Raw genomic sequence first — 24,238 nt, 5'->3', positions numbered from 1 at the left:
GTCTTTGCACTCGACAAGTTTAGATCCTATTTAATAGGTTCTCCCATTACAATTTTCACAGATCATGCAGCCCTTAAGTACCTTCTTGCAAAGAAGGATACTAAGGCGCGATTAATACGATGGATATTGCTTTTGCAGGAATTTGACATTACCATCAAGGACAAGAAAGGAGTGGAGAATGTCGTAGCAGACCACTTATCAAGACTAACCTTTGAAGACACTACAAACACCTTGCCAATAAGAGATGAATTCCCAGATGAAAATTTATTTTCTGTCTCTTCTTTACCATGGTTTGCTCACATTGTGAACTACTTGGCTGCAGGTGAAATCCCAAAGGAGTGGAGTACAAATGATAAGAGGAAGTTTTTGGTTCAGGTACGTAATTTTTATTGGGATGACCCATGTTTGTTTAAGTACTGCCCTGACCAAATATTAAGACGTTGTGTCCCCAGTGAAGAAATACCTAGCATACTTAGTTTCTGTCATACTCAAGCATGTGGTGGCCACTTTTCTATAAAAAATACTGCTGCAAAAATTCTACAATGTGGTTTTTATTGGCCTACCTTGTTCAAAGACACTAATACCTATTGTAGAACCTGTGAAAGATGTCAAAAATTAGGTGTCGTGTCTCGACGTAATATGATGCCTTTAAACCCCATTTTAGTGATAGAAGTGTTTGATTGTTGGGGGATTGACTTTATGGGCCCCTTTCCACCTTCTTTTGGTTATCTATACATTATTGTGGCGGTGGATTATGTGTCTGAATGGGTAGAGGCGGTCGCTTGTAGAGCTAATGACAATAAAACGGTTATTAAATTCCTCAAAGAAAATGTCTTGTCTAGGTTTGGTACACCACGTGTCATTATTAGTGACAGAGGCACACACTTTTGCAACCGTTCATTCGAAGCACTAATGAAAAAATATGGAGTTATTCATAAAATCTCTACTGCTTACCACCCCCAAACTAGTGGACAGGTAGAATTGGCTAATAGGGAAATTAAACAAATTTTGGAAAAAACGGTGAATCCTAATCGTAAAGATTGGCCTTTAAGATGAAGTGATGCACTTTGGGCTTACCGTACTGCTTTTAAGACTTCCCTAGGCATGTCACCGTATAGACTTATTTTTGGAAAGCCTTGCCATTTACCTGTGGAGCTTGAACACCGAGCATATTGGGCTATTAAACATTTTAATTTCGACCTAGAAGAGGGAGGTAAGCTTAGGAAATTTCAGTTGGCTGAGTTAGAGGAGTTGAGAAATGAGGCCTATGAGAGTTCTAGAATCTACAAGGAAAAAATGAAAGCTTTTCATGATAAAAACATTTTGAGAAAAACTTTTGAACCAAATCAAAAAGTATACCTGTATGATTCTAGACTCCACAAGCATCCTGGAAAACTTCGTTCTAGGTGGACTGGTCCCTTTGTGGTACTAAGAGTCTTTGAAAATGGAGCAGTTGAAATTGAGGATCCTAATGATGGTAGAGTGTTCAAAGTGAATGGACAGCATCTCAAAATAGCTTTTGGACAATCGGTGCCTGCAGTGGAAGAAATTCCCGGGGGAGGATACATTTTGTTTGTGAATTGCATTGCATGATAAATTGTGTGATCATGGAATTGTGAAAAAGTTTACATTTTTGCCTGGACTTCTGAGTTGCTGCATGTCTATGCCTATGTGCTTGAGTGACAAAATATGCCACTAGGAGTTGGTTGTGTTTATGAGAATCTGAATATCAGGACACTTGCTATATTTCACTTTGTGCACACAAGCCTTGTGGTAAGATAGTGGTTTAACACATGTAGCTAGATGAATCTCCTGCTAGAGCCTTCTTTAGAGAGAATTAATGAGGATTGAGAGTTATCACATATTAAAAATGTAATAAGTGTTCATTGATTGTGTGAATTGGAAACTTCTTCTGAGAATGACATTACACGGTACGTGGTAAGACGGTGGTTTGTACTTGAGAAATGATAACAGTCAATTTAGGATTGAATTGAGCCTTCAGACTAGTTCTTTTCCATAATTATAATCCCCTAGTAGCCACTTTTAGCCAATACACATACATAACCATTTCTTTTCATGTGTCTAAGTTATCCATACCTCCTTACACTGGATTAAAGTCTATAAATAGTCATTTTTCCACATTTATGCTTCCAAGTGTATAGTAGGTGTTAAATGTCCATTTGAGAAGAAAAGTAATGAGAAAAGTGATAAGAGATGATAAGTGCTCGGGTAATGCACAAAAAAAAAGCGAGAAAAGAAAAAAAGAAAGAAAAAAAAAATTTGAAAGAAAAAAAAAATTGAAAAAAAAGAAGAAAAAAAAAAGAGTGGATTGTTGTTGGGAATTGAAAGGTTAAGGAATGCGTTGATGTAAAGGATTGCTATGTTGAATTACTTGTTGAGATGCCTAACTAGATACTTGGAAGTCCTTAAATTCTTTTCACCCTACTTTTCATATAACCCAACTTAACCCCTTTCACACCCTTTGCATTGACGGTTTTGATCTCAAGTCGGTTTGTGGTAAGAAGTTGATGAATTCTCATTTGAAAGTATGCCTATCATGTGATCAATGTCTGCTTGTTGCTAATTATTAAAGCCTCCATGTTCTGAGTGTGCATCTTTCCCAGCTCCATAGAGAGAAATCCCGCACTAAACACTTTAATATCCGTGAGTTATGGGGCTGGACCTTTAGCTAGAGATACACTCGATGTTGCATGTGTTAGGGTTGGCGGTAAGATGGCTATGGCTTGACACACACTTACACATTTAGCAAGTGTTTTTGATATCTTGATGATCATAGCATTGTTAATTTCTGGTGGTCTTGAGTTTGAAAAGAGAATGAACTACTATTGAATTAGAACTTAACAATTTCACTTGTAACATGGACCAATCACTCATTTGCTTTACTTTGCATGAAATTGCTAGGGACTAGCAATAAGCAAGTTGGGGGGTGTGATAAGAGTGTAAAATATCATATTTTCCCCTCTTAACTATTGCATTTATGTGATTATATTATGCCAAAATGCACTCATTACTCTTATATTTTGGTTTAGGTTGCATTTTGGTGAAAAAGATGAAATTCGGAAGAAACAAGTGAAAAATGACCAAAGTAGAAGAGAACGAAAGTTCGAGGACTAAATTACAAATGATCCAAACTTGTGTCCAAGATTATGATGAAGATTTGAAAGCGTTAGAGGTCAAGTGGATGAGGAATGAAGTCAAAGGGATGAAATAACATCAAAGTTTGATCAATACATCAATTTCCAATCAAAAACCAACACACCAGTTTTTAGTCTCATGTTGGGACCCATTTTTGACATGGAAGATGATCGAATTGGGAGATGACTTCTGAACAAAAATTGTGCCCCTCTGAGTTATCTATCCAATGCAACTTGAATCACCTTAATTGGACATCGAGAAAGAAATTTATGATTAAAACACTGAAAGCTGTCTGGCAGAACCATGCGGCCGCATGCCTTTCTACTATGCGGTCGCATACACCTATACCGAGAATTGAAGAGGCTGAAAGTGCGTAACCATGCGACCGCATTGACAATAACCATGCGGTCGCATAGTGCTTTTTTGGCGGCCGAATCTCAGTTTCCTTATACGATTGAATCTCTTATGGTAACCTAATTTTCACGGGATATAAATGCCCAAAACCACCCAGAACGAAGGGAGACGCCCCCAGACCTATTTCTTTCATCTTGGTGCTCAAGAAACTCCCTGGAAAACTAGGGAACTCGGTGAAGCAACGATGGAACTCATTGGATTTGGAGATTTCACGTCATAATTTCATGTAATTCGAACTCTCTTTGCTTAATAATTTCTAGATTTGGATTTTCTCGTTATGAATTAGTATTGAAATTTGTTTAACTTTTAATAAATTTCTCATGGATTCAGTCATGCTTTTTCCATTGTTAAATTAAACTATTTGTTGAGTTTCAATTTAAATTACTTATTGTTGAGATTATTTTAACTTTTATCAAATCCTTCATAGATCTAGCCATGCTCTTTCTATTGAATGATTAAAATAATTGTTGAATTTTAATCTTAATATCACTTTATTGGCGGATTGATTACTGCCTTATGCCTGACGTATATGGTCGATTTTTGATCTCGTTCCAATAAAAATGTGCGAATGTGTTATAGAAAATCTAGATTCTAGAAACATAATTGGAATAAAATTGGACTTCACTGTTAAATCTTCCAATTAGAGAGTTGGGAAGAAAACCTCTAATTGAGTAAAAATACATTAATTATTGATGTTGATTGATCCAATCCAATGGGGGAACTCCGACGCTTCACTAATTCGCATATTGATAATTAATTTTTATTTCAAGTGACAAATCATTCCCACATTTAATTAAGAAAACCCTAGTTTGTTTGATCTTTTGAGAATTTTTTCATCTCTCTGTGGATACGACACCCCAAATCTGTACTACAATTACCGCATTATTCTTTGGGCGTAATCACCCCACTACACTACCTTCCCTCCACCTCTCCACCAGAGATGGCCATCGACTCTGGCAACTGCTCCAGTAGACCATTCGATGATCGCTTCAACGATTGCTTTGGCTTCAATGATAAGAAAATCTCCAAAAATTGAAAAAAAAAATTCTCTCTATACTCTATTGCAGAAAAATCTCAAAAAATTTATCTATGACCAGATTTATTATTCGTGACTATGCATGTATTTTATGTGATTATTTGTGATCAAACTTCTTTTCGCTGTGGCTATATGTGAACGTCCAACTTGTAACTGTATGTAACCAATTTTCTGACCTATGTTATTTGTGATTAACTGTGACCAAATTTGTCTTTGATGTGACTAACTGTGACAATTTGTATTCAGTGTGATTGTTTATGACCAAGACACAACTAACCACAATAAAAAATAAAAATAAAAATTGGTCACAACAAACACATACTTGGTCACATAAGGTCACTACAAACAAATCTGCACACACCTCAAATTCACAACAATCACCATAACTATCACAATCACTTCTACCAATACCTTCAACAAACACCAACCACCACCACCAGCATCACACCACCAACATAACCACCACCAACAATTTGATGTATAACCACCTCGACCACAAACAGACCACCCATAGTTTAAAAAACCACCATCTTGACCACCAACTCTGATTGTAGCCTTCTTACTCTGCAATGACACTGACTGCATAACCACCACCTTAAACCATCAGATGTGGTCACAGATCAAAACCAACAAGTATTAATAGTTCATTCACTTTAGAAAAATTGCCAAACCACTAGCTCAAGGGATGATCAATTGTGTCCAATCATGTCATCCCTACTGGTACTACTTGCAACAACTCTGTCGTCGCTACTGTAAGTAACGACGGTGACACGATGCTTGGTCGGTATGCTCGACGGTTCTGCTTCGTCGCATACGGTGGCGCTCTAAACGAAATATGGTAGGAAGGGGCCACTGTAGCATAACCTCCTCCGAAGGCGTCGCCACTCGCAACCGAAGCCAAAGCTGTACACTACTAAAAAACAGAGTTTCAGGTACGGATTTTCCGTTCCTAAAGCTTCAATCTCCGTTGCTAATAATCTTTACCAACGGAATATTTGCAACCACAAATCTGTTGGTAATTTGAGGGTCGCTGATAGTTACCAACAGATCATGCCGTAAGTAAAGAGTAAACATTTTGTCAACGAAAAATCTGTTGGTAAAGTGTGAATCTTTTACCAACGGAATTTTCGTTGGTAAAAGTTTTAACCAATACCAACCGACTTTCTGTTGGTAAATATCTACCATTACAATTGGTGAAAATCAATGTTGTAAATAATCATATAGTAAAAAAGTTATTTATTTATTTATTTTATTATTATTATTATTATTATTATTATTATTATTATTATTATTATTATTATTATTATTATTATTATTATTATTATTATTATTATTATTTATTTTGAAAGGCCAAAATATTGTTTAACTCCTTATTGGACCACAAATTTATAGAGGGCAACTACAAAGATATTGTTGTAAACTTAGGATATGGGATAAATGAATTATTTTTACCAACGGAATATCCGTTGCTGAAAGTTCAAAATGTTAAACTGTTATATTAGGCACGGAATATCCGTTGGTAAAGAGATATCATTTTTACTAACGGATAATCTGTTTCTAATTACCAACGGAATATCCGTAGGTAAAAGATCAAAATGTTAAACGGTTATATTAGGCACGGAATATCCATTGGTAAAGAGATATCATCTTTACCAACGAAAAATTCGTTGCTGATTATTGTAGCTAAAAATGAATTACTTTTACCAACGGATAATCCGTTTCTGCATCCGTTGGTAATATTAGTACATCACCTACGGAATATTCGTTGGAGGAAGATCCAAATGTTAAATGATTATATTAAACACGGAATATCGGTTGATAAAGAGATATCATCTTTACCAACGGAAAATCCGTTGCTAATTATCGTAGCTAAAAGTGAATTACTTTTACCAACGGATAATCCATTTTTAATCACCAACGGATGCAATCCGTTGGTAATTTTCCGTAGGTGAAAAACTATTTTTTAGTAGTGATAGTCATGGCCTGAATTTGATCCTTTACCAATGGGAAGGAACTGTGGTAGAGGTGGGTAGGAGAGAGGGGTGATGAAGATAGAGAGAAGGTAGATAGAGTGATGAAGATAGGGTTTTGAAATGAATTGGGGGTGCATGAGTAAATCTATAATGTTTAATTAAATTTTTATTAATTATAATTTTTAAAATCTAATTACCGTCTAATTTGTGAAATGAAAATTAATCCCCCTTGTTTTTGAAAACTGGTCTTTAAATGTAGGTTTCTAAGTAATTTTTCCTAAAATTAAAGTGGAGCCCAAACAAGGGTTAATTTTCGTTAAGAGTTTTATAAACCCAACCCTTCAAATGGTATTGATTTATTTATTGATAGTTATTTGCACGTTAATTATAGTGAAAACATATATATTGTCAACTTTATTTGTCATACCAAAATAACGTAGGATCGTTTACTTATAGTAAATAATAGTGTCTTGAAATATAAAAATGCAAAATAAATAGATAATGACTGTAATGACTTTACACACATTTTTTTGGGCTCAAAATGCTTGCAAATGCTTATTTGACCATTGCATATACTTAAAAATGTATTATAGACTCAGAGTTTGAAAAGTAAATTTACACCTCTAGAATGGTGAAAAATAGGTAAACCATCTTTATTCATTCAATGATAATTGTTTATATTTTTTACTATTGTAAAACCACTTAATATATACAATGTCAAATTTTCCATTATAGCAACTTAAAATATGATAGTTAAAGATGTGATTTATATCATATAATACTGTCTCGAGAAGTGCAAAATGTGTAAAACATGCATGTAATGATCATAATGACTCCATTCTCGTTTCGGTACTACGATAACAATGCTTGTGTTGTTATTACTCAAAATGCTTGCAAGGGCTTATTTGATCAATGTACATACATTAAATTGTTGTAAAGAGACTCAATAAGTTCGGAAAGTGAGTTCACAAATATAGAATGGTAATGGATAAGCAAATGATATTGATTCACTCGATGGTAGTTGTTTACTATAGTGAAACCAGTTAAGGTACATGACGTCAACTTTTCGATCATGTAAAATTTAAGTATGATCGTTACAGATATTATTTATAGCAAATAGTGTTATCTTGAGATCTGAAAAGTGAAAAACATGCATGTAATGATCGTCTTGAATAAGAGTTAACTATCATTTAATTGTCCATTAATGACAGTTAATTGTCGATAATAACGATTAACTTCATTAACGATAGTTAACTGTCCATTAACGACATTTTCTACCCGTTAACAGTTAACTTTTATTAACGACGCCTAACATAATTTTCTCAGTTTCATCGCACATTCAAAATTCGATGGAAGCCTATGTGATGCTTCTCGGTACTACGATAGCAATGCTTGTGTTGTTATTACTCAAAATGCTTGCAAGGGCTTATTTGATCAATGTACATACATTAAATTGTTTTAAAGAGCCTCAATAAGTTTGTACAAAATATATTGTCACTTTGGTCCTTAATGAAGTTTCTAACGATGCTAAAAGGCTTCTTCACATCATTATCTTTCTATTTTCTATTTTTAGTTCTTTCCACTCCATCTCTTTAATTAATGAGTCGAAGCTACTTATAAGTTGATGAGTATCGTGAAGCTCATTATTAGTAGGTAGTAACCTAATATTGCACACCAGTGTAATACTTAGTATCTTGTACATAACAAGTAGAGGTGCTCAAAGTACACGTTAAACTGTCAAATCAACCTCTGTTTCAACCCCATTTGGTTTTCTTTGAGGTTGGACTCGATCTAACCTGAAATTTCGATTTGGTGGTCAGATTGAACTCAAGCTGATCCATTTCTGAAATTTACATTTATACATGGTCTCTGCTTCTAAAATCAGATTTTTAGTCGATTTTGATAAAAATTGATGAATTATTTGATTGAAAATTAAGTTGTAGATCTTATGAAAGATATGATTAAAATAAATTTTTGACTTCGATTCCGAATTTTAATTAGCTTTTAATCCACACCAAACAAATAGGACATAGTAAGAGAGAAGGGAAACAAGATAACAATATATGTTGCAATTCATTCATGAACTTCTATATTCATTCATGAATTATTTGTTATACTACATAATACAAATATTCAAAGTACTGAGAAACGAAAATAATTTAAATTCCTTTTTGTAGTATCATGTGGCTTGTCTCATCAACTCGACGACCTTCACTGTAATCATCTGGCTCATCTCCTACACCCAATGGACCCTTCATCGCCACCAAAATTAACTGACATATTCATTCATCCGCTCGTGTCTCATAATCGTAACTCTAACCAATCAGACTTCACCTGCTTATATCATATATTCACAATCAGTTACACTGACAAACGAAATGGAAAATAGATCCATCCCTACTCCTAATTTAGGAATTTTGTGATATTGATAAGAGTCGGTAGATCCCAAGAAATGTGGTAAAAAGTGGAAACGTGTAGTTAAAAATGAAGTTTAACTAAATTTTTAGCCAAAATAAAAAAAACATTTACCAAACGAGCACTTTATAAGAAACGAGGGATACTTTTTTCGTTTGCTCAGTGTTCGAGGCGGGAATTCGAAACTGAATTTACCTTGCAACTGATGGAGCAAAACCTTGAATCTTGGTTAGAGAGGTATCGGTTACACATTTGACAATTAACTCTTCCATGTCTTTTAGTCTCCTCTTGCTTTTTCAGAAAAACAGTAGGTTGATCATTTATTTTGTATGCCTGTATCAAAGAAATGTCAAAGTGCTCCTCAATGTCATCGACCCTTACTACCTCTTGATGCAAAAATTTCCTTATCTGCAGTTAAAAATAAAAATCTAAATTGAGCCCATTATCCATTCAAGACAGAATTTTTCTGTAATGAAGATAGAAGTTTCACCTGAAGAACCTGATCTCGATGTTCATCGTGCTGTTCTTTACAGTGAATACAAAATGGATCTCCCATGCAGCTAATGCAATACAGATTGCATTCGCCTGGTACTCCAAAATCTCCATGAACTGGACACGGTTTGAAAAATATAGTTTCCAGCAATTTATCCAACCATGGAATCGCCATTATTGTTATGGGAAAGAAAGAGTGTGTCTGTAAATCTTCAAATGACAGGAAATTGCTGGTTTAAACGGTAAAGAGGAAACCCTTGAAGGTGGTCAATATGTCTATACACACACATACATATTAATGAGCATATATGCATTAATGTTAAATTTATAGTTGTATTTATGGATTTGGGAAATAATAAATGATTCTAACAACTAATATTTAATGATTAGTCGATTTCTATCATTTTTCTACACGGAATGACACTCAAAAAATAAATAATAATAATTATTATTATGCTTGTAGTACTTGAAAATGAAAAGAGAATTTATCATAAACATATCCACCATCAAACCCTAGCACCATTTTTGCCATCTCCGCACCATCTTCGGTGCCCTGCACCTCCGCCATGTCATGACAGATTAAAGAGGTCATTTTCATTTCCACCGGCACCTCCATCGAACCACCACCTCCACCATCACCTTTGGATCTGGATTTGAGATTTAACCCCCATAATATATAGATCTAGATTGAAATTTTGTGGTATAATGGTCGAGTGATGGTTTTTGTTTGTCTTCACCTAATGTTGAAAATATTGCCAATTATTTATTCTATATTTCGTGGTATAGTGTTCGAGTGATGGTGGATATTGTGATGACAATATTGATGATAAATTTTTCGACAAGATTGGAGCTAACGGATAACATAACATTTTACTCATGTTTTCTGATTGTGGTGATAGACGGCAGTGTAGTGATTTTAAACGAGTAACATAATGTGATACTTGTGTTTTTTAGTAACGGTATTGGCAGGCGATAGTGAAGTCACGGTTATCATAACGTGTTATCCATGTTGGTAACGTATTGATAACAAATTGTGTTCATTATGTTACTGTTTTTAAACAACCATGGAACTCATGTTTTGTGATGATGGTATTGGCAGGCGACGGCATGGAGTAGTTTCATACGATTAACATAATGCGTCAAATGTGTTAGATAATGTAACGGTAACAACTTATGTTCATTATGTTGCTGATTTAAACAACCTTGGTTGTTGTTGTTGCCCAAGGTTGGTGTTGTTTTGTAAATACTATTGTTTGACAAAAATCAAAGACTAATATAGGTAAATATATGGTAACAAAACATGTTATCCGTGCTACAAGATTTTTTAAAAAAAAAAAAAAAAAAAAAAAGTAACATATGGTATGATAATGCAATATATTACCTATATAAAGCGTTGATTTTTCAATAAAAATATCAACATAATACCGATGGAATATAGAAAATAACATCATATATTGTACAACTCATGTTTTCAATACTGGCCATTTGATCTGACCAAGCCTCCAAATTATTTGAATCTCCCCCAGGTAATGTATTTACTAAACCCCCATTTGGTAGCAATTTTTTATCCCAAAAAATCAATTTTTTAATTGTTGTTTTACTATTCTAACCTTCATTTTTTACTTTTTCACTCACAGATGGGACGTACTTTTCTCTTTAACGGTCAAAAAATCAATTCTCATAATTATTACCAAACAAACCCTGAATTGTAATTTGAACAGAATATATACCATCTATTTTACTACTTTATTAAGATTTGTTATGCACTTGGAAAAACAAAATGCTCTTAAAATTCCCAGCACTTGATTATTTCAGAACTAGTTTTTTGCCCAGACTATAATTCCTATACATTGTACATATAAACACAAAAAATAAGCGAGATAGCAGTAACTAATGCAAATTAACATAGTGAATTTGCAGAAAAAATAAGAAAACAATCTCAAAAAGCTTTGGAATTTATGGAAATAGGAAGAATGCAAATTCCATTACAACTTATTTGTATGAAATCTAAACAAAAATGAGCTCATGTCTGATTGAAAAGCCAGAAAAGGAATGTAAATCATCACAACACCAATTATAATTTATAGAATAATTATTCTTCTGCTGGAACCAAGGTGATCTCACCTTTGTCCAACAAGTCATAGAATGACCTTACTCGTCTCTGCTCGTTCCAATGATGCCGCTTCCATACACTACCGGCAGCAAAGCTGAGCACAATTCCAATAACGATTTCCTTCACCACACTTGGTCCTTTCAAAGTAGCATGAGCAATCCTATGGCCGGCCATTTTACTGTTTGCTAGAAGCCTACAATACCGCAAATAGCTCAATAATAGATATAGCAACCATATCTAAAAATGATGCAACCACAGTACCTCAAGATGAAAAGCTAAATTACCAATTACGCCCATGTCTGTTTCCCATTCTTTCCCCATTAAAATAAAAAATATGACCATTATCCATCACATCAAGCCACCAAATTTGAATTCCGATCTCTTATGTGGGGTCCATAAAAACTATAGGAAAACAAATACCCCATATAATGTAGAGCACAATTTGCGCTTCTCCCGTCACCCCCAGTTGCAGTTGTAGGAAAAAGAAGAGTTGCTTTGATAAGTAAGTGAATTTAAACACCAACCTTTTGACAAATCTTACTAACGGAGAGACACTTAATAGGTTGATTGATTCAAATGCTCCAACTCCACTATCGTAAAGCTCCCCAATTATGTTGAGATAGAAACTAAGAATTGCCAAAGCTGATTTATTTTCCAAATTGTTGTAATTCAAATCTTCACTTATCAATTCCAAATGTATTCATTAAAAAGCCATATATATGCATTATATTTAAAACAATTGACCTTTCAAATCACACATGGATCAACATTATGGCAAAAAGTATATAAATAATAAATCATATCCCTTCGCTTAGACTGAAGTGAATTTAAGATATATTATGAATTACACCAATTTCAAGTATACCATAACAAAGTGTTGTTAGAAAATCTCAATATCGTTATCGGAAATTCGACTAATTCAATTAAAAGAACAAATAAAATAAGCAGAAAAATAGAAAACAGTAGATGAAGCGAGGTATGTCAAAGCAAATCTCCTTAAGACAGATTTCGCCTCCCAATGAAGTGCAAACGGGATTATGGACGTCTGTCCCCCCAAGATACAACGCTCCTTCCAAAATCGATACTGCACAATACCAACCTTATCGGTCAAACCAATGAATGATCGTACTCGAACGGAATAACCACGAAAATATAAGAGAATTTTTAGAGCAGAATATGGAGAGAGAATAATTTAGAAATTAATTGAATTCGTAATTGATTTTTGTGTTTTTTAAAAACGAATATGGGGGTCTCTATTTATAGAGATTGAAGTGCCAAGTGCGCCTCTTAAACGCCCAATGGTACTTTGCGACGTACGCGTGCCGAGACCGGGGAGCGACGCGTGTGGTGTGCGAAGCACCACTCTAGTAGTGACTAGCCTTTGGCTAGATAAAGTTAGCCAAGTGATGGGTAACTTATTAAATTATATATTATTCACACAACCCACTATATAAACAAGAAAATTTTTGTAAAAAGATTTGCCCCCCGGAGCACAGCTCAACTGGTGGATCAATCAACATTGGCTTGCTTCCAGTGGCAGGGTGGAGAGTTCGATTCCTGGTGGGAACCTGCAGCCAAATATTTGGTATGGAGCAATCACTGTGGAGGAGGGTCTCTTGTACGCAGACGTGTACAGTGAATGGGGGGAACTTGTGATCCAGTTGAGGCATAACCCGCGATTTACCCCCTCCAAGGTTTTAGGGGCATGGGTCTTGGAGGTCCAAGATTTAGTCTGGTGTAAGCTGAAATACCTGGATATGAAAAAAAAAAAGACTATTTTCTTGTAAACTTTCGTTGTAGGATTCCTTTCCATATATAAAACACTTAAAATGGGTTTATCAACATATGGGTCTATATTGGAGACTTTTCCAGCTCACTCAAATTAATTGCAATGGCCCACATCATTAAATATTACATTTAATGTTTTAACCCAATTAAATTCAATTAATTCCAACAATTATAGTACAAACAGTTTCAATAAGTTTATCAACATTGACGCCTCAACTAGCTGCCTTCCAATATGAGGTCCACAAATTACCAATGGAATGATTCATTGACTCGACGTATCAAGTTTCTTGGGAAAAATCATTTTGGACTTAAAACTGAACTTCAAACAAGGAAAAAAGGCCAAAGAAGGTAAACTATGCGACCTCCTTTGGCCTTTTCTGAGAGAAGCATCTCAATGTCTCCTCCATTCATTCTCGGGTCTCTTCCAAAAGACGCCTCTCGGAGGCCTCTTTTGAAACACCCTTCTCCATACCTCTTTTGAGCTTCTCCCAGCCTCCTCCAAGAGCCATCTCAAGCCTCTCCTTCAATCCGAGGCGAAAGCACCTCATCATTGCTTTATCTCTTATTCAATCCAAGGCGATCAGAGGGGACTCAAATTCTAAGCCATGACAAATGGGTCTCCTCAACCCCAAGGAGGTTGATGCAAGATTCATGATGCCTTGAATAAGTCGAATTTTGATATTTATAGTCACGTGAGATGTGATTTATGGGACGTCTTTTACAACGGCTACTAGGAGTCAAATATTATATTTTTGTCAAGACATGAGTGTGTCAGGTCACAGACCTATTGATGCCTAAGATGCTATGTTGTCACGTTGTGAAGCTTGACTAGTGAGTCGTTGGATGAGACCACATGGCAAATATCCAAGAATCTTTTGCTCATTTCTCTTATCAATATATATTCATACTTAGTGTCTTTAAAAAATAATTGCAACTTTTGTAATTCTCTAAATAATATAAATTCAACTCTGATATTTCTTCTCTTCCTATATATACTTTCTATTGTCCTTCTTGATTAACTTGGGTATCGCAGCACGTATGATCGCGACCTCCCCCACCCTTTGTGTTTGGAGAGACTCCGATCTTGCATGTCTAAACCGTGCGTTCCATGTGCGAACATAATATACACTTGGAGAGGAGCAGAGATTGGATCAATTCCCAACCAAATTTAGAGGTCAACAAATAGAATTTAATTTTATGTATTTCCTATTATAATCAGTTATACATGAAATAACTATTATGGAATCTTGTTAATAACTTTAGTTGAATAAGTAAATTTCTTATTTTGAAAATAGCCCCTCTATTACTCTCAAAATACATTACTATTTTGTCTCATAAGAGTAACTTGTAAACATAAGCCTCTGTTTCCCGGTTTTACAACACTACTGTTTTGGGGAGAATAAACACTACTGTTTTGGGGACAATAAACAGACTCTACGAACCTAAGAATGAATTTGGAATTTTGTCTATATAATCAGTAAACAAGTTGTGGTTCAAATTCTGCAAAATCAACAGAACCAGATTCTATAGGTTTCATCAGATATGCAGCCAAAATTTCAGAAGCCAAAGCTGCAATAAATGGGATCCTCTTCAAGTTCTTCACAAATGGGATATCTTCACTCTGCCCAACTGAAATCAGTTGCTGGTTAATCTCCACCATCCTATCTAACTTCCTCTTGAATTCTGGGTTCTCGACGTCTAGTACAGCCGGGAAGATTCTAGCTGTTGTTCGGTTTGTCTGCACGACATATAAAGTAACTTTTAGCAAAAAGTCGCTGTTTCCGGTTCAGTAAACAATTGTTCTCAATCTGTCTACTTGCTAGTGTTCTTCATAACATTGATCAATATGCTTAGACGAACCGCACATCATAATCATATCTCCTCCACAAGGCATTCATACATGTACAATGTCACCGTAATATTTCTACTATATAAAGGATTTATAAGAGAGTTTGTGTTCAAGAGACAGTGAGGTAAACCTGCATCAGCAACTCTTGTATTGATACTGAACCATTATAAATCTGTGTGTTTTTTAACTTGTTTCTGATTTTGTTTGCTTAGCATTGCTCTCGTAAGTTGGATTAGGTCATAATCTGTAAAACTTAATAGAAGGGGAGTAAATTTGAGGTCGAACACTTACCTCGATGATAACGTGCATGTCAAATTCTTTGGTGTCGAGGCCAATGCCCTCGTAAAAGGCTGTTCTTTGGCAATCGTTGAGGTACATTGTCACATACACCTACATTGTAGTTTATGAAGTCAGAAACTAATATAAGGTTCGGACAAACGGATAGCATTTTATACCCATAAGTAGTAGGCAATTCTTTTTCTTGATTCTTACCGAGAGACAGAAGAAACGTGACCACAATTTAGCCTGCCAGTCATTAAGGAACTGAGGCTGTGCCTTCATCAGTGCAGAGAAGAAATCACCATGGCGGTTCTCGTCCTGGCACCAGTTCTCGAAGTACTTGAAAATCGGATAACATTGATACTCGGGGTTTTCCTTGAGATGCCTGTATATCGTTATGTATCTCCAGTATCCAATCTTCTCGGATAAATAAGTTGCGTAAAAGATGAACTTAGGCTTGAAAAAAGTGTATTTTCTGGCCTTTGTTAGGAATCCCAAGTCGAGTGCCAAATTGAAGTCTGATAAACCCTTGTTCAAGAACCTGCAGAATTCCATAAGCAAACACTAGGCCAAATTAGTCTTTCAGTGATAAAGATGACAAAAAACATAAAATAAAACTATATCAAACAATGATCAGTGTGCTTTATTTAGTAATCTATGACAGTTAACGTCAACATATGGTGAAGAATGTTAGCCTACCCAGCATGTCGAGCTTCATCCCTTGACATAAGAGAGAAAATCTCAGCAACTACAGGGTTCGTTTTCTGCATAAGTAATCGCCATATTAGTCGAGTGAATGAATAAAATGGGAAAACGAAGCATTAACAATCAACTAACTAAATGAACAGCGGAAAACAAAACAAGATGTATTGTGGAAGAAATTTAACAAATTTACCAAAAAGGAATGGCACGCAGAATACTTATAAGTTACAAGACAGGCTTTCCATGAGCGACATTAGACACAAAACATTCTTAAAGAACTAGAACATGTAATCCTAAACGGATAACAAATCTTGATAATTAGCACACCAATGGTAGAAATTAAGACATTTCCTCATATGGCAAACAAAATATCAAATACTTGAGTACCAATCAAAGTAATTTTATACTCGTTGTTAAATTATCTATATAAAACTGTTTCTTTTAATTGATCGTGTTATTTTAAGTTGCAAAATCTTTCAAGAAATCCAGAAAAAATGGAATAAAATCATTAAAAGATTCAAAATTAGCCCTGCATTCAGCAAAATGACTTGCCAAAATAGCCATAACTCTACAAACAAAAAGATTAATTCAAGAATTCATAAAATGGATCCATTTTTTGTTAAATTGACTGTCAATTCAAAGTACAAAATTTTCTAAGATGTCCAAGAAAAATGAAAAATAATCAAACTAAATTCAGAATTTAAAGTCCTTAAAATTATCAAAATTAGCCCAACATCAGCAAGATGATATAAGCACAAACAGGTAGATTATAGAAAATGTTTGACGGTATTTAAAAGCTGCTTCTTAGCAGATTTTCTCCACAGCATGTTGCTAAAAAGCTGCTTCTAAGCACATCCAAACATGATATCAATGATTCAGTAAATAAACAAAAATAAATAAATAAATCATACCTTGAGCCTCCTTCCAAGCTCCTTGTAAAGAAGGAACCCAGAAAATTCAGCAGTACAAGACCTCTCCAAGAACTCAACAAAGATTTGCCTAAGAGGTCCCTGCAATTTGTCAGCAGCCTCTTTAAACTCCTTGTTCCTTACAAAATGTGTCTGATTAAAATCAGTCTTAAATTCTTGCAGCAGCGCTTCAAATTCAGCCATGTTCAAACTCTTGTTTATCTCAGTATTAAAAAGCTGCTCCATTTCATCAAAGTCTGTAGTGTAAAATCTGGGAGTCAACAAAGTCTCCTGTATTTCCTTTTTCCCAGCATTTTTCTTCCTTGCTGATTGTGATGGGGTAGTGGTGGCTGACATTCTTATGGTGAAAAATCTTGAACATGGGGTTCTTGAATTGCTTATTTGTGGGATTTTGGTGTTAAATTTGGAAACGGGTTCCAGTAAAGCCATTTCTGCTGCCATTTTTGGTTGAGTTCGAGCAGAAATTATGATTGCTCACGGATGAGATTTTGGGCATATATAATTTGGATGAAAATGATTGAATCTGATCTCATCCAATGAAATCGATGATATTAGATACGTGGCGTTTTATTATGGGTCTAGCTTGATTACATGGATGGTTTCTGAGTTTTCTATGTAATGCTAGTCAGACGAGTTCTTGTGGTCTAGCTTGTTTTAGTGTAGATATTCAGTTTGCAACTTCGTAGATATTTTTAACTTCTTGAAATTTGTTTTTTTCACAAGAAATGAAAGCCACTAAAATTACCACTAATTTGATTTTCCGATAATAAGCATTGCCAAGGATTTGAGTTTTGTGTCGATTGTGTAGGTGTAAATGTGGTTCGTCCTCAAAATAGCTCACCTTGATCTTGTCACGAGCTCACTAATTTCAGCATTTTCAAATTTTTCTTTTTGTTTCTAAGAAAATCAATGTGAAAAAGGAAAAGAGAAAAATGTAGGCCGTGTGACCATGTCGAGTACTCTATGGTCAGACTCGAGCTCATGGCCATTCCATACCATCATCCCAAAGGTGGGTCAGCCAATTCTAGATTTCTAGTCCTCTTTACATTTCTAAGTTTGAACTTAAATAGATTTAAACCATTGCCTCATCAGATAATATTGAGTTTAAAATCGCAATGGATAAAAAAATCGCTCGACACCCTACAACCTTTACATTTAAGGTTATCTTGTTCTATATAACCATTTACAAATACTTTTTGTAGATTAATGAGGTGGTAAAAAGAAAGTGAATATTTGAAAAAAAAAAAAAATCATTTGGTTGGTGAGATTTTGAATCAATCAAATCTCGTCACATCATCTGTTGATAAACAGATCTATAAATTGTGATGTACATGTAACGCAATCAATATTTGACACACATTATTGACATGCCGTGAATGTTGACCTATTATGCTCTGCACCTTCTACATATATCTTAAGGGTAATCTTGCATAAAGTTCAAGTCTTGTCTCATTCAAGGAGAGAACAAATCATTGTCCGATTCCCCGTTCTCAAAATTATTTGGAGTGTTACTATTACGAAAGAAGTTGCCATTATATATTGGAAGACGGTTGCAAACAAAACATAAGTGCCAGTACATGATAATTTCATCTTCATTCTTGCCTCAAACGAACCTAGTTCTTCATTTTCTATATTTCTGTAAGTCGTAATTTGCACTCATTTTCCAACAGTTCGTCTGATAATCTGTTGGTGAAACTGACATGTTACAGTTAGCCAAACATGCTCGTAGTCCAAAATACTTTCTGAAGGTTTTATCTGAATTATGCTACCTAGTTTGTGTCAGCTGCAGTGTGAACAATAGCATTGTCTTCTTAAAACAAGACATCCTGATGAAAGAAGGTGTCGAAAAAGGAGAGGCAAAAGCACGATAAATGACAAATGCAGTTAGTATCAGATAGACGAATATGCAAAAGATAAAGGAAGCGAAAAACATTAACGAACTCCATCTAATCGAGTTTTCAGCTGTGCTACACAACTTACAAAAGTAACGTTAAAGTTTGAATGCTTCTGTCATGGAGAACACACTAATTCATTCGCACACCAGCAAAGTCAGATATTTCAGTTTGAGACAAGCACTTTCCTACCATCGACTTCTGATGAACTAAGGGAAAAACACGTTCAGCATGGCAGACGCAAAAAGACATTCATCTTTATGTTGACAGTGTACCTACAAAGCTCGCAAAAGCATTTAATCAGTCTGCGAGAAAATTTTATTATCAAATAACTTCAGATTACAATTTCAGCCATGCTGACCATGTCAAGTAGCCCAAAAGGGCGCACCTATTTGCCAATTCAATGTCTCATTTTTGTAAGTATGAATATCAAGGATCGTGAAATTTAAAATAGCCCTGTTTAGAATTCTCGAATTCAACTTCCAGAACAGCTAGAGGTATGAGGAAAATAAAAGTAAAGCTAAATGATAATATTCATAAATCGAGAAGGATAGAGAATGAAAATAAACACGAGCTTTGCTCCTCTCCCCCCCTGAGACTTGGTGATCCCATACCGTAGCACCCCACTCTTGATTCCTTCTTGCTCAATGCTAGTTAGGTCATTTTTGAGACTTCAGGGACCAATTTGAGATAAGGCCAAAAGGACTAAAATCACACTCGCCTGACAATAAAGATAAATTTTTCTACTATATTCGAATATGTAATCTGGATATCACGTGAAAATCTCTCTCAAAATCCTCGGCAGACTTGTTAGTGAATCGCAGAAGTCATGCACTAAGAGACTGTAGTGCCTTGAGAACATTGAGAGAGCCAGATATGAGGGAAACAGAAATCCTCAAAGCAGACCCACCACCCTACCCCACTCAAAAAAATAAATGAAAAACATAACGTTAAAGAATATAATATACGAACATAAGGAAACTCAATCAAGCTGGTAATATGTTAGAGAACAAAATACCGTAAGTTGACCAGTTATCAAGCACGGGCTGGGACGCCCAAAACCAAGATTTCTAATATATCCAGAAAAACCAACCCAAACAACCTTCAAAACCCAGAATCGCCTCAAAGAAAGAAAGGGAGAGCTCGGTTTGGGGGGGGGGGGGGGGGGGGCCAAAAAAAAAAAAAAAAAAAAGGGTAAAAAAAAAAAAAAAAAAAAAAAAAAAAAAAAAAAAAAAAAAAAAAAAAAAAAAAAAAAAAAAAAAGGGGGGGGGGGGGGGGGGGGGGGGGGGGGGGGGGGACCTAAATAGAAGTACAAATAATGGTTCAGACAAAGATTAACGGACAGAACGAAGTCACAACATGCAAAAATAAGACCCTAATGACAGCTCATCAACACACTTCACATCTACACTGAATGGACTGGAAATATTTAAAAAATCCAAGGTTACAGCCAATTTATTAACTCAAGCCTTGCCTCTTTCCCCACTATCTTAATCCAAGGTTTCTAGCTTTCTTTACAAATCGAAATACGAGCAAACTTTTTATGTTCACCAAGTCCCAACTAACCAACACTTGAGTTTCTGTCCAAGTTCCTGATCTGTTCATTATGAAGGCACTAAACTCTCAAGGATTTGGAAATCTAAGCAGTTTGGCTTACGAGAATTTGAGTTCCTTCACTCTTCAATCCATTGATATTATGTATGTTAAAAACTGTAACACTTAATCTCTATCCAGTTGAGTTAAATTTGTTAGACATGATAAATGATTAGATCTACAAATCCAATGAAATACAATATTGAAAGCGCAAGGTTCAGAATCCATGGAATTCAATTCTTGACAAATTACCCTGAAGTGAACAGACCATTAACAGGTCACACAATTTTCTGGAATAGTGAGAGAACAAGAATCAATTTAGATAGTTCAAGGATGTAAGAAAGAGTAAATAACTAACCTTTTGCAATAGGCATCAGTATTGTGATCCAACCATCATTGTACTTGGCATTGACAATCAATAGAAGTAGCCTCTGCATTTCACTGACCCACAGGAGCACTTCTTTCTTCCATGCAATCCTTTCTCGGATGGAACCATCCCATAATCATATGTTAGCTCTTGCATTGGAGGAATATGTCGGATGGCAAAAAAAGCAATATGGATGTATGCCTCACTATTACTTTCATGTAAAACTGGCTGCCAGAACACATTTGGCGAACAACTATGGTTCATGAAACGAGCTACATTGCCATTCTTTTTTGCATTTACAATGAGGGGATATGGGACTTTTACAAAACCATTAAAATCATCATGCACAGCTCCCAATGGTTCATAGTTGCGAGTCGTATCAAAAATATAATTATCTTCGTTTTCATTACTAAATTCACCTACCTTAGATGCATCATCAACATCCCCTGCATACTCACAAATAAAACCACCCGCCCGGATGGGATCCCAGGACCTAAGTCCCCATCCTCTATTCTTTGTTTTATAAACCTCCAGACGTACTTTCAGACCTGCCTGAGATACTCGGTTCCTACAGTTAGGAGGACATGCACAGGTTGAGCCACACTCATGTATCAAGGAGTTGTTAGACACAAGGACCCCGGATGATATATAAGGGAGATATCCTCCGTTTCTCTGGCTGCAAGGGCAGTTACTACTGCCTGGTTGACATCCATTTAGGCAATGACAGCCTGAAAAAGGCTTAGGAGCTGAAAAAGGCTTCGAATACTTGAGCATAGGACTGTAAGTGAAGTAAGCAGGTCCCTTTTCATCATCGACTTCATTCACAAGAGTGACAGGCAGACTCTCTGCACCTGAAGTTATATCGGGAAGGATGAACTCACTCCTTGAAGCATTTCCATTCTTCCACTGCTGAATTGATTTCCACAAAGTAAATGCTTCAGGTTGTCCGGGTTTCCTAATCAATTTGTATTTGAAAACATTGCATCCCAACTTATTTTTCTCTATCCACGACTCCTCAATGTTGTAAAGGCCATCATAAACATAGATCTTCCCGTTTGAACCGTTAACATCCTTTACACCCCGTATGACTCTTACCTCACTGGCCCTATGCAGACTCTTTTCCAAAGCAAGATTCCCCCTTTCAAGTTTCTGATCAAATACTTGCCCATCTTTCCTCTGCACTCCACCTTGGCCAGTGTAAATCAATACATTTCCGTCACCACCCTGATCATCATATCCTCCAGATGAGACAATGCTGACGGCCAAAGGTTCTTCATTCATGGTAAGTTTGACACTCATGTAATCTATGCCAGCCATAATTGGAGCGTGTAACCCCACTATACACAGCTCCATTCTAAAGAAGAAAACATCGCCCACTTCAACTCCAGGTACATGCCCAATCCTCTTTCCGCTATTAGTCCGAAAACCTTTTGCCATCAAAACTGTACCAGCCGTAAGGTTTGGATGTTTAGAAATGCCTGGAGATGCTTCTTCAATTTGGGTAAGCCTTCTCCTGAGCAAATCAAATACCAAGAGTATGGTACCAGCTACCTCCTTATCACCACTGGTTCTTCTAAAATCATCAAATCCGTTAAGCTTGAATGAAGTAATGAGGTTATCAACTATCGTTTCAATAACGTCATTGTCATTGCTGTCTCTTTTCTTCCTTGGCTGACTTCTTCGTTTTCCTGAATTACTGGCATTCTCCACATCACTCTGATTCCAAGAGTCGGCATACCCGTCTCCTGTAGATACACCTCCCGATGCATAAGTTTTTGTTGTCTTATTAGATCGCTCCATGCCCCCATTAGCTGGGTCAGCTGGAGTTCTAAAGGAATTCAATGGAACAGGAGACTGTATAGGGGTCCCAAAACTGAAATTCGCTGCTTGGTTGGGGACACTAGATGGGGTGCGTTGAGAAGCACTTGGAACCACGAATGGGTAAAATGGTTGGACTCCAAGTGGGAAAGGCCCAGTCGGTGGAACGCATACAAAGGGTGCTGGTTGGGGACTTGAGACAGATGACATACCAGGTGCAGTTGGGAGTACCGGGACAAGACATCTCAAAGGCTTCACATCCAAAACCTTAGACTTATCAATTGATCCAGATGGAAGATTCGACTCTGAACTCAAATCTTGGTCCATTTAACCAATGCACAGTACACTTTCTATAAGTTTCCAGAAAATCAACTCACTTGTCAAATTATGACAAAAATGTCCGTAATAAGTAATAATCACCTACTCAACGCTCTTCTTTTCCACCATAGAATAAAAACCTTTTCCCCTCTATCATGATTCTACTAAAAATCGTAAATGTAGCTAAAGAGAGCAACAAAATCAAATTAATTAAGCTATACAACTAACAAACCAGTACTCAAAGGCTTCAAGGTGCAAACTTTAACTCATACTCGGGTACAATTTTTCTTCCTGAAAGTGAAAGAAATATTATTAGTAAATTGACTCATAATCTGATGTAAAAATCAAATCATTGATGACATGAACATAAAAGATCCTAATCATCAGCTAAAACCTAAAGACCCATTTGCAAATTTTGCAAATGAGGTTAAACCCATAAATACACAACCAAAATTGCAGAATAATAGAACACATTACGGAAATGATGACGAAGATGCATCTTTTACACTGAGATCTCAAAAAGCTACTTAAATCAAGAAGGTATATATAAAAACACTTACAAATTCAGCATAAAATTAAGATGTACAAGTTTACAGCTTTTCTAGTAAAGCGTAGATAAGAGGTATGATTAGCTAAAAAAACAGATAGAAAGAGTCGAATTGGGTAAAACCTTGGGTTTAGAGAGAGAGGACAGGGACAGATAGAGACCCTAGTAAAAAGTGCCTTTGGCGTGCTATATTCCGTTCTTTAAGAGTGTGTGCAGTCATTTCTCCACTACTCTCTAAGACCGTAACTTCATTGTTACTGCGGCATTATGAGTTTGAGCTTGATGGGATGGCACAATTTCATTGGATGAAAGAACTGATAGTCATCAAAATTTATGAATTTTTTTTTTTTTTTACTGAAAACTGAATCAATAATAATTGAAGATAAGAAGTACAGTATTAAATAAAAAAAATTATTATATCTTCTTTAAAAGTAAAAAAAATATATATTCAATCTTATACAGCATACAATGTGTCTTTAAATCAGGATGACATTTTTGGTTTCAAATGCTTATTCATTTGACTGTGTATGTAATGTGTCTTTATATCAAGTTTTTGC

General features: G+C 35.7%; 4 protein-coding genes across 5 annotated transcripts; all 4 read right to left on the bottom strand.

Annotated features, from left to right (window-relative positions):
- Positions 1–8,738: 8,738 nt before the first annotated feature.
- Positions 8,739–9,661, bottom strand: LOC111374816. Its single transcript, XM_022997558.1, has 3 exons — positions 9,485–9,661; positions 9,190–9,402; positions 8,739–8,852 (listed from the first exon to the last, which is right to left on the bottom strand). The coding sequence occupies exons 1-3, from the start codon at positions 9,659–9,661 to the stop codon at positions 8,739–8,741; spliced, it is 504 nt and encodes a 167-aa protein (XP_022853326.1).
- A 1,906-nt stretch (positions 9,662–11,567) lies between these two features.
- Positions 11,568–11,781, bottom strand: LOC111376391 (probable cytochrome c oxidase subunit 5C-1). Its single transcript, XM_022999354.1, has one exon. It carries the CDS (start codon positions 11,771–11,773, stop codon positions 11,579–11,581), a length of 195 nt encoding a protein of 64 aa, XP_022855122.1. The 5' UTR covers positions 11,774–11,781; the 3' UTR covers positions 11,568–11,578.
- A 2,909-nt stretch (positions 11,782–14,690) lies between these two features.
- Positions 14,691–17,624, bottom strand: LOC111369306 (magnesium-protoporphyrin IX monomethyl ester [oxidative] cyclase, chloroplastic). The gene is made up of 5 exons (XM_022990770.1): positions 17,129–17,624; positions 16,215–16,279; positions 15,729–16,056; positions 15,528–15,626; positions 14,691–15,125 (listed from the first exon to the last, which is right to left on the bottom strand). The coding sequence occupies exons 1-5, from the start codon at positions 17,585–17,587 to the stop codon at positions 14,862–14,864; spliced, it is 1,215 nt and encodes a 404-aa protein (XP_022846538.1). The 5' UTR covers positions 17,588–17,624; the 3' UTR covers positions 14,691–14,861.
- A 1,392-nt stretch (positions 17,625–19,016) lies between these two features.
- On the bottom strand, positions 19,017–23,908 carry LOC111369292 (histone-lysine N-methyltransferase, H3 lysine-9 specific SUVH1-like). 2 transcript variants are annotated; one of them, XM_022990760.1, is made up of 3 exons: positions 23,805–23,908; positions 20,990–23,425; positions 19,017–19,313 (listed from the first exon to the last, which is right to left on the bottom strand). In XM_022990760.1, exon 2 carries the CDS (start codon positions 23,141–23,143, stop codon positions 21,047–21,049), a length of 2,097 nt encoding a protein of 698 aa, XP_022846528.1. In that variant the 5' UTR covers positions 23,144–23,425; positions 23,805–23,908; the 3' UTR covers positions 19,017–19,313; positions 20,990–21,046. The 2 variants fall into 2 exon arrangements, with proteins under 2 accessions (XP_022846528.1, XP_022846520.1); XM_022990752.1 differs by lacking the exon at positions 23,805–23,908 and adding an exon at positions 23,695–23,776.
- Positions 23,909–24,238: the final 330 nt, after the last annotated feature.

This window comes from Olea europaea, chromosome 2 (assembly GCF_002742605.1).
Source record: "Olea europaea var. sylvestris chromosome 2, O_europaea_v1, whole genome shotgun sequence".
Lineage (NCBI taxonomy): Eukaryota > Viridiplantae > Streptophyta > Magnoliopsida > Lamiales > Oleaceae > Olea > Olea europaea.
The sequence above is the reverse complement of the archived record's forward strand: the minus strand, read 5'-3'. Positions and strand labels throughout refer to the sequence as shown.

Bases quoted from the DNA above. Each gene is read 5' to 3' on its own strand.
- LOC111374816 (XM_022997558.1), bottom strand. From the start codon at position 9,661: ATGGCGATTCCATGGTTGGATAAATTGCTGGAAACTATATTTTTCAAA. The intron at 9,403-9,484 runs GTGAAACTTCTA...TTTTAACTGCAG, and splicing joins ATCGAGATCAGGTTCTTCAG to ATAAGGAAATTTTTGCATCA. The intron at 8,853-9,189 runs GTAAATTCAGTT...TGAATATGTCAG, and splicing joins TTTGCTCCATCAGTTGCAAG to TTAATTTTGGTGGCGATGAA.
- LOC111376391 (XM_022999354.1), bottom strand. From the start codon at position 11,773: ATGGCCGGCCATAGGATTGCTCATGCTACTTTGAAAGGACCAAGTGTG.
- LOC111369306 (XM_022990770.1), bottom strand. From the start codon at position 17,587: ATGGCAGCAGAAATGGCTTTACTGGAACCCGTTTCCAAATTTAACACC. The intron at 16,057-16,214 runs GTAGGCTAACAT...GGAATTCTGCAG, and splicing joins GATGAAGCTCGACATGCTGG to GTTCTTGAACAAGGGTTTAT. The intron at 15,126-15,527 runs GTAAGTGTTCGA...TATGTCGTGCAG, and splicing joins ACATGCACGTTATCATCGAG to ACAAACCGAACAACAGCTAG.
- LOC111369292 (XM_022990760.1), bottom strand. From the start codon at position 23,143: ATGGACCAAGATTTGAGTTCAGAGTCGAATCTTCCATCTGGATCAATT.